General features: G+C 41.4%; 1 protein-coding gene across 1 annotated transcript; it reads right to left on the bottom strand.

The window, feature by feature from the left end:
- Window positions 1–2,795: 2,795 nt before the first annotated feature.
- nup35 (nucleoporin 35) lies at window positions 2,796–10,515 on the bottom strand. Its single transcript, XM_034235905.1, has 9 exons — window positions 10,503–10,515; window positions 9,458–9,625; window positions 7,441–7,580; window positions 6,364–6,415; window positions 5,581–5,686; window positions 5,427–5,496; window positions 5,081–5,211; window positions 3,570–3,699; window positions 2,796–3,077 (listed from the first exon to the last, which is right to left on the bottom strand). The coding sequence occupies exons 1-9, from the start codon at window positions 10,513–10,515 to the stop codon at window positions 3,000–3,002; spliced, it is 888 nt and encodes a 295-aa protein (XP_034091796.1). The 3' UTR covers window positions 2,796–2,999.
- Window positions 10,516–10,578: the final 63 nt, after the last annotated feature.

The following is a 10,578-nucleotide window of genomic DNA, read 5'->3' as shown; positions in this document are numbered from 1 at the left end:
TCTTGTACTTGAGTAAAAGTAGAAGTACTCAGATCGTGTACTTGAGTAGAAGTAGAAGCTCAGATATTGTACTTGAGTAAAAGTACACAGATCTTGTACTTGAGTAAAAGTAGAAGTACACAGATCTTGTACTTGAGTAAAAGTAGAAGTACTCAGGTCTTGTACTTGAGTAAAAGTAGAAGTACACAGATCGTGTACTTGAGTAAAAGTAGAAGTACTCAGATCTTGAACTTGAGTAAAAGTAGAAGTACTCAGATCTTGTACTTGAGTAAAAGTAGAAGTACTCAGATTGTGTACTTGAGTAAAAGTAGAAGTACTCAGATCTTGTACTTGAGTAGAAGTAGAAGTACTCAGATCTTGTACTTGAGTAAAAGTAGAAGTACTCAGATCTTGTACATGAGTAAAAGTAGAAGTACTCAGATCGTGTACTTGAGTAGAAGTAGAAGCTCAGATATTGTACTTGAGTAAAGTACACAGATCTTGTACTTGAGTAAAAGTACACAGATCTTGTACTTGATAAAAGTAGAAGTACACAGATCTTGTACTTGAGTAAAAGTAGAAGTACTCAGGTCTTGTACTTGAGTAAAGTAGAAGTACACAGATCGTGTACTTGAGTAAAAGTAGAAGTACTCAGATCTTGAACTTGAGTAAAAGTAGAAGTACTCAGATCTTGTACTTGAGTAAAAGTAGAAGTACTCAGATCTTGAACTTGAGTAAAAGTAGAAGCACTCAGATCTTGAACATGAGTAAAAGTAGAAGTACTCAGATCTTGTACTTGAGTAAAAGTAGAAGTACTCAGATCGTGTACTTGAGTAAAAGTAGAAGTACTCAGATCTTGTACTTGAGTAGAAGTAGAAGTACACAGATCTTGTACTTGAGTAAAAGTACACAGATCTTGTACTTGAGTAAAAGTAGAAGTACTCAGGTCTTGTACTTGAGTAAAAGTAGAAGTACACAGATCGTGTACTTGAGTAAAAGTAGAAGTACTCAGATCTTGTACTTGAGTAAAAGTAGAAGTACTCAGATCTTGTACATGAGTAAAAGTAGAAGTACTCAGATCTTGTACTTGAGTAAAAGTAGAAGTACACAGATCTTGTACTTGAGTAAAAGTAGAAGTACTCAGATCTTGTGCTTGAGTAAAAGTAGAAGTACTCAGATTGTGTACTTGAGTAAAAGTAGAAGTACTCAGATCGTGTACTTGAGTAAAAGTAGAAGTACTCAGATCTTGTACTTGAGTAAAAGTAGAAGTACTCAGATCTTGTACTTGAGTAAAAGTAGAAGTACTCAGATCTTGTTCTTGAGTAAAAGTAGAAGTACTCAGGTCTTGTACTTGAGTAAAAGTAGAAGTACTCAGATCTTGTGCTTGAGTAAAAGTAGAAGTACTCAGATTGTGTACTTGAGTAAAAGTAGAAGTACTCAGATCGTGTACTTGAGTAAAAGTAGAAGTACTCAGATCTTGTTCTTGAGTAAAAGTAGAAGTACTCAGATCTTGTACTTGAGTAAAAGTAGAAGTACCAGAGTGTAGGAATACTATGTTACAGTAAAAGCATTCAAAATGTTCCTCAAGTGAAAGTAGAAAAGTATTCTCATCTAAATATAGTGAAAGACAGTAAAAGTATTTGTTGTGCAGATTGGTCCATTTCAGAATAATATATATATATGTTTTATAATGATTGATCATGAAAGTGTTCTCAAAGCTGGTGAAGGTGCAGCTAGTTTGAAGTACTTTGTATACTGCAGGGTAGCTGGTGGATTTACTCCAGGTGGAACTAAAGTCTGATTTAACACTTGGTTATATTTCACATCATTCTTCCACATCTGAGAAGTAACTGAAGGTATTAAATACATGTAGTGGAGGAAAAGTACACAGTAGCAGAAAATGGAAATACTCAGGTAAAGTACAAGTACCTCAACACTTTACTTACAGTACTGTACTTGAGTAAATGTACTTAGTTCACACAATTGTACTTAAGTTGCTACAAATTGGTGAAACTGGTTCCAACTCTGATTGAGATGTGTTTTTCCACGTGTGTGTGTGTGTGTGTGTGTGTGTGTGCACACGCACATTCGGCTCGTGTTTAAACTTGTCGTTACTATGCATGAGTCATAGATGACGTATGGTGGGTTTCTAGGCGGGCCCAGGTGTGCAGTGACTCAGATAAATGTTGCTCAACTGGATCAGGTGTGTATCCAAGAAAGAACCAGTTATGTAAACCACGTCACGTTCATTATGCACTATTCAGGGTCAACCTGTAGCCTTGTGGTCTCACACATTCATTCATTCATATAGAAATCACATTTTTAGAGGAAAATTATCAGAATATTTGATCTATTCCGGGTAAACAGTTAAAAATCTTTAGATCTCTCTATGTTTCCAAAGTATTATTATATTATTTTAGGATTTAGTTCTAATCATAATACATTTTGTGTCTGTCAGGACCTGTTGCTCCATCTGCTGGACAAGAAAACTCACATTTTCGACAGCCTTTCGAAATACAGAAAAACCTGCTATAAACAAAAATATATATTAGTTTGAACAGTTATATTTGATTAAATCTATTTAGTAGATTATATGTTTCAAATATTTTTTGAATCAAAAACATCTATTCTACATCTTCGACTCACTTTGAAACAACACATCAAGAGAGTACTTTACATGTCATGTGTTCAGTTTGAAGGTCTACCAAATCTGTAAAATTAAGATTAAAATGAAAAAATAAATAGTTTTAATAAATGTGTTAAACAGCGCCCCCATGTGGCTGCTGACAGAAGTACAAACTTCACTGGAGTCAAAACAGAGAAAAATCTTTATTGGAGACAACATTAAAAAATACTGATTATAAAAGGAGAGAAATAACCTCAGCACACACTCTCACATACACACTCTCTCGCACACTCTCACACACACTCACACACTGTGTAGTGAATCAGTTCATCCATCTGTCCGTGGATTCTCTTTCCTTCAAGGCTGCAGGTATCCCATGATGCATTGTGTTTTGTCACCAGCCGAACATGTACTCCATGGCTTTGGAAACCATACTGTCGTCTTTCCTGGGCGTCTGTCTGTCTGCTAACACCTTAAAACACACACACACACACACACATTATTACTTCTAAAAAGGGACGTATAAGGCTTTTTTTTGGGTTTCTAACAGATTAAGAAAAATTCAATTTAAGATTTTATTTAGAATAGAATGTGGGATTTGATGCATTTAAATATAAAACAATTTATTTACCTTAAAGACAGTTTAATATCGATTAAATCCTTCATCCTAATGGTTAATGTTTAAAAAACAGTGTTTAACTACAGTCAGTCTATCAGTCTATAATGTTTGAGCACTCAAGTCTGCTCTGATTTTTTGGGGACAAGTTGCAACCATTAATTATAGCAAACATTAACAGCTTGTTAAATCATGTTTTGAATGAGTTGTCTTATTTCTGTACTAAAGATACCCAGATTTTTGTGCACAAGATCTCAAAAAGTACATTCCTTTTTACAATATGTCCCCTTTAAGTGTCCCAGATGTACAGTTTATACGGTCTCAGTGAATGTTGAGGTCGGAGGTCACCTGGTAGTCGCTGCCGGCCGTCTTGCACTTGTAGCCAGCGCTGAGCGGCCTGATGGCGGAGCGAGGAGTGGAGGGGAGGACGGAGGAGAAGGAGGAGGAGAGAGGCGAGGAGACACTGCTGTCCATCACACTCTGAGGAGAAGAGAGAAGGAAAGGGATTCAAACTGGGATCAAAGTCACCTGATGTGCAGGGATAACGTTGGGCTATACAGGAACTACAGCACGGTCCCATGACTTCACGTCACCACCGCTAAGCTAAAGGTGGCTAATGTTGGGCTATAAAGGAACTACAGCACGGTCACATGACTTCACGTCACCACGCCTAAGCTAAAGGAGGCTAATGTTGGGCTATAAAGGAACTACCAGCACGGTCACATGACTTCACGTCACCACGCTAAGCTAAAGGTGGCTAATGTTGGGCTATAAAGGAACTACAGCACGGTCACATCACTTCACGTCACCACCGCTAAGCTAAAGTGGCTAATGTTGGGCTATAAAGGAACTACAGCACGGTCACATGACTTCACGTCACCACCGCTAAGCTAAAGGAGGCTAATGTTGGGCTATAAGGAACTACAGCACGGTCACATGACTTCACGTCACCACCGCTAAGCTAAAGGTGGCTAATGTTTGGGCTATAAAGGAACTACAACAGCACGGTCACATGACTTCACGTCACCACCGCTAAGCTAAAGGAGGCTAATGTTGGGCTATAAAGGAACTACAGCACGGTCACATGACTTCACGTCTCCACCGCTAAGCTAAAGGTGGCTAATGTTGGGCTATAAAGGAACTACAGCACGGTCACATACTTCACGTCACCACCGCTAAGCTAAAGGAGGCTAATGTTGGGCTATAAAGAACTACAGCACGGTCACATGACTTCACGTCACCACCGCTAAGCTAAGGAGGCTAATGTTGGGCTATAGAGGAACTACAGCACGGTCACATGACTTCACGTCACCACCGTCTAAGCTAAAGGTGGCTAAATGTTAGGGCTATAAGAGGACTACTACAAGCAACGGTCACATGACTTCACGTCACCAACCGAGCTAAGCTAAAAGGAGGGCTAATGTTGTGGCCTATAAAGGAACTAAAGCAACGGTCACATGGACTTCACAGTCACCCAACCGCTAGAGTCTAAAGGTGGGCTAATGTTGGGCTATAAAAGGAAACTACAGCACGGTCCACATGACCTTAGTCACGTCACCACCGCTAAGCTAAAGGGGGGCCTTAATGTTGTGGCTAGTAAAGGAACTACAGTACGGTCACATGACATTCCACAGCTCACCAACCGCTAAGCTAAAGGTGGCTAATGTTGGGCTATACAGAACTACAGCACGGTCCCATGACTTCACGTCACCACCGCTAAGCTAAAGTGGCTAATGTTGGGCTATAAAGGAACTACAGCAAGCGGTCACATGACTTCACGTCACCACCGCTAAGCTAAAGGTGGCTAATGTTGGGCTATAAAGGAACTACAGCACGGTCACATGACTCCAGTTACTGACCTTGTCCTATGCAGGGTTTTGACTCCCACCATGATGGCGTCTCCGAACACTTTCCCGTCTTTGGACAGAGCTTTCCTGGCCTGCAGGCTGGACTGATACTGAAGGTGCATCCAGTTACCAGGAGACGCCATCTGTAATCAGGACATCATCAAAACATTTATCATATTATATTTCTTGAAGACATCTGTGTTCACCTCAAACATCTTCAGACTACCTGCTGTTGTTCCTAACTCCATTCGAAGCTTTATGATGGTCATTGCTTGCCTTGTCTCTCACGTCTTTGTTAATGTGTTGATGCATATTCATGTTTATACACGACTCGAATAGAGAGGATTTCGTGTCTCACCGTGTGTTTCAGAATGTTTCCGTACTGAGCGAACTGCAGCAGGATGTAGGAGGCTGAGGCTGGAGGAAAACTAACACACACACACATTTAATCTACATGTATTTACCGTATATATTATGCAATGATAGCAGTATATATTGAGCAGTTAAAATACCCGAACACAGTGATCCAGGTCTGGTCCAGCTGGTCGTCAGACGACAGAGACTCTCCCTGACTGTAGAACGGATCCACCTGAGCTGGAGAGAGACACAACTGCACACCTGAAGACAGACAGGTGAGTACAGAGAGAGAGAGAGACAGAGATGGAGACAGAGACAATTACAATGAAATTCTTCTGACCTGAGCTCCTCCAGCAATGCAACATATATAATAAAATACAAATAAAAATAGTGCAAGAAGCCTATAAACATGTAAATATAATATGATATGTACAAAAACAGAATATGAAATTAAATAATAATTAAGACATTTAAATACAGACAGACGAGTACAGACAAAGGCTCCTCCAAAGAAAAACAGCTGCTAATTATTTAATAAAAATAAACCTATAAATAAACATTACTGCTTTGTTTTAAAATGGCAGTAGTACGAGTGTGTGTGAGTATGAGCGTGCATGTGTGTGTGTGCGAGCGTGCATTTGTGTGTGCGTGCGTGTGTGTGAGCATGTGCGTGACTGTGTGAGCGTGCATGTGTGTGTGTGCGAGCGTGCATGTGTGCGTGCGTGCATGTGTGTGCGTAAGCGTGTGTGTGTGTGAGCATGTGCGTGACTGTGTGAGCGTGCATGTGTGTGTGTGCGAGCGTGCATGTGCGTGTGAGTGTGTGTGTAAGCGTGTGTGTGTGTGCGGTGCATGTGTGTGTGTGTGTGTGTGTGTGTGTGTGGAACTAAATACTACTAGCAGCAGCAGAACAGTAGTAGTGAAGGTATTATGGATGTTACCTGGAGTTGAACCCCCCCGGGCCAGGAAGAGGGGACTGCATGCCTGGAAAGCCTGAAAAAAGAACAAAGGGAAAAATGTTTTTTAAAGGGGACCTATCATGCAAAATGCACGTTGTGTATGTCTTCTCTCCATCAACATGTGTCCCCGGTGTGTCGGGGAACTCACAAAGTGTCAGGAAATAAAACCCTCTCTCTTTCCTCCGTACCCACATCTCTAAAAACGGGGGAACAACGGAGCTGATCCAGATTTGCGTCCGATATGACGTAATATCTGAAATGTGGACCCACGGCCCAATCAGAAACGCTGCTATCAGAAACAATGCCCGACTGTTTTGGACGTAATATGGGTCGGTGGTTACATTAGCATCGGCTAACACTCAGAGCTAACCTGTACTGGAGAGCATGTGTGTGAAGAAGCAGGAAGTAGAAAGGAACTCACCTTGTGGTATAACCGGCAAGAGAGAAAGCCTTTGAGCTCCAGACTGTTTCAGATCCTTGATAATCCATGATATGGCGTTTCATCACGGCAGCATTTAGTTTAGACATAGCTGCCGGGTCCCGCATGAGCTCAGACCCCTCTTCTTTAAAGCTTTATACCCAAATCAGCACTTTTGAAACAGGAAGTGAAATAGAGGGATATGAGCTATGGCTAGAATGGGTGATGTGTTTGGTATTTTGACCTTAACACTTCAAAGACACGTTTTTTATATATTTGTATATATCTGAGACCTATGCTACTGCCTACCTTTAAATGTTTGTTTTGCTTTGAGCCTAAAAACAGTATAATTAAACATTGCCTTGAGGTTTGTAAGTTGTCAGTATTGTGAAATGATTGATGCTCGTCTAGTTGCTAATAGACTCGGCTAACAGGATTCCTTGAGCTTAAGAAAAGTAACATTTGAGACTTTAGTATAAATCTCACCAGATGCGTTTAATTTTTCAACCCCTTCCATGAGTTCTTTATCTTCACGGTCATCTGTATATTTGTTTGCGCTCTATTGCTGATTTATTTATATTTCTTTTGTGAGACGTTTATATTTTAGAATTGTTTATTTTTACGCTTTTAATTTGTTGTTATGTATTTGTTCTCACCTGTCCGTGTGTTTTTAGGGGCGTGGTCATAGTAACCAGGTCGTCATGGATACTGCGTACAGGCGGGGCTCCACTCTTGTCTTTAGGCGTCGGGACAAAAGGCAGCGGAGCAGAGACGATTCCACCTGAACCAGACAGGAAACATGTGTTAATCCACAGAGTAAACAACAACAACAACAACAACAACAACCTGCTCTAAGGTCATCAGAGTGAAACAGAGAGACTTCAACTCCTTTTGTAAGCAGCAGATTCTGCGGAAAGCAGAGAGCAAACTGGCTTCTTAGGCCGCAAGGTGAACCTCGAACAGTCCTTTAGAAAAGAAATCCCGCTCCACAGAAGTGGAACTACACAATCTTTAGTTCATCAAAAACAACGAGTCATGCTTATCCACCAAAGTAATAATATAGTAAATATATAGATTATTATTATAGAGATATATATATATATATATTATATTATTATTATTATTGTAATATGATAATATTGTATTTGTAACTTCAAAATCAATGCCACCGTTGTAAGCTTGTCCTGTACGTATTGGTAAAATAATCAACCTGTTCGTTCACAGACGTAATATGCATGTAACAATGTTTGTGTGTTGATCATTTGGACTTTTTGAGACTTTCTGGTGCGTTTTCCTCGTTCCCGCTACTCCATGAAACCATGGCGGTCGCCATTTTTTCCAAATCTGTTTGTTGATACCGGTATACAGTATGCAGCTACCCAATTGGTGTAGCACGATCACGTGACGGACCGTGGCACTACTTTTGACCAAGATATCATTACGCTTTGAAGGGACTAGTTCAGCCAATAATTACGTGCCTAGAAGAATTGACAGGATTTTAGCGGCGAACTTTTTTTTGGTGGATAAGCATGACTCGTTCTTTTTGATGAACTAAAGATTGTGTAGTTCCACTTCTGTGGAGCGGGATGAAACGATAACAGGGTTCACCTTATGGCCTATCTGGAGGTCATGTTCTTGACACAAGCGGCTCATTGCAGGATTAATAAAGTTGTTGTTGATTGGTTGATTGATTGATTGGTTGATAGGTAGAATTGGGAGGGATGAACCCCTCTCTAACCCCCTAATCCCACCAGGAGCGACTCTAGTCAATGGGTGCTATTCCACCAGACACGCTGCGCCGCGGCTCGAAGCGTCCCAGAAGCTCCTCGCCGCAAGGAATTTCTAAAATATAGGATGAATCCTATTTTTGACGCGGCGCAGGCAGGAAGTGGAATGTTCATCCAACAACTGCGAGGCTGCACACAAGACGCTCCGCTTCCGCAACGTTTTGAAACGCGCCTGGTGGGTTAGGACGCAGGAGGAGGTCGCAGCGCGGCGCAGACGCTCCTGGTGCGATTAGGGGGTAATGGTCTCACATGCAGAGCACACAGTGACATGTGTTCTCTGCTTTTAACCCACACTAGCACCAGGAGTCTAGTACTAGGAGCAGTGGGCAGTTATTGTACAGCGCCCGGGGAGCAATGGGAGTGGGGGGTGTCCGGTGCCTTGCTCAAGGGCACCACGGCAGGGCAGGAGGTGAACTGGGACCTCTCCAAGTAGCAGTCCACACTCCATATTTAGGTCCAAGCCCCTACTGACTGAGCTACTGCCGGACAAATTGTGATTGTGTCCAAAATGTTTTCACCGAGGGCCACATACAGAAAAACATACGAAGGGCTGGGCTGCTCCATAGAAGTATACTGCCTCATAAGTTCAGTTATAAGTTGGAAGAATCAATCCAATGCAGGTACATTGAAAGAACTCCATAAACCAGGGGTGTTGTAAACCTGCTCAATACTTCATTATTGTGATGCTATGAACTATTTATTGTGTAAATGGGAATGATCCACATCCAGGGGCGTATCTGTGTGTTTTCTTCCTGTATGTTCCTGCCTGTGTTCATTGCCCTTTGCGGGATTAATAAAGTTGTTGATTGATTGAATGACAACAACAACAACAACAATCAGCAATAATCTGAGCGGCGGCTTTCCTTCTGACCTCGGGGTGTTCCTGGGCTCTCCATCATGGAGGTGCCCAGGTTGAAAGGTCGCGGCTGGGGGGTGGTGGGAGCGGGAAGGTCTCCCATCAGGAAGCCGGGCAGGAACTGAGCTCCAGGGGTCGGCTTGGGAGAGGTCGGGGAGCCCAGGGTCATCGGTTCAATTCCCACTGAGAGACGGGAAAACACGGTTAACATGTGGAGAACAACAACAACAACAACAAGTCACACAAAACAGACCGCAATACCTGCAATGGGGAATATAGACACTTCTTTAGCAATACTGTGCAATCATCACCTTTCATCCTTTTAGCTTATTGTTTATTAATGCATGCACCTACTTACCTAATGTGCCACTGTGTGCTGTAATACTGTAAATGTCCCGGCTGCAGGACTTATAAAGCATTTCTGATTCAGACGAAATCAAAGCCACATCCATTTGGTGCTTTGTTTTTGTTTGTTAGAGAATGCTGCTTGCTGGCCCGTTAATTTAAGTTATCATTCAAATCAACTTTATTTGACGTGTGTTGTGTGGATCCTTTTCCTCCTCAACAGCTGGGACGTAACTTCAAACTTCACTTATACGGCACTTTTCATACACAAAGGTTAGTGCTTTACAAAGCAAACACATAGACCACTTAGAAGATAAAACAATGCTATCTCCTCATGCTTTAAGAACACTGTACTTATTTCCTCACAAATGTAAATTAAACCCGATTTGCATTTCATTTTTAAACCAGAATGTACCATCATCCAGAGTAACACATACTTGAAAGTTGTAGTGGAGTAGAAGTAGCACACAATTGAAATACTCTGAAAAGTAAAAGTACCTCAAAATTGAACTTAAGTGCAGTACTTGAGTTAATGTACTTAGTTACTTTACACCTCAGAGAAATGCGTTGTCTTGTCAGTCTGTGTTTGCATGATGTACTTTCCCTGAGCTACCGGACTCTCCTGGCAGGCAGGGGTTCATAAAGGGATAAATAACATCAGGACATGATACAAACGGATATCGGATTAATAACTTATATTAAACATGTTGTTTACCTTGTAACTCCATCTCGATGTTCAAAAAGCAGGAAGTTCCGCCGGTTTAAAAAATGTGGCCGTCTAGCTAATGAAG

Source organism: Gymnodraco acuticeps, unplaced genomic scaffold, assembly GCF_902827175.1.
Source record: "Gymnodraco acuticeps unplaced genomic scaffold, fGymAcu1.1, whole genome shotgun sequence".
In the NCBI taxonomy this organism is placed as follows: domain Eukaryota; kingdom Metazoa; phylum Chordata; class Actinopteri; order Perciformes; family Bathydraconidae; genus Gymnodraco; species Gymnodraco acuticeps.
The sequence above is the reverse complement of the archived record's forward strand: the minus strand, read 5'-3'. Positions and strand labels throughout refer to the sequence as shown.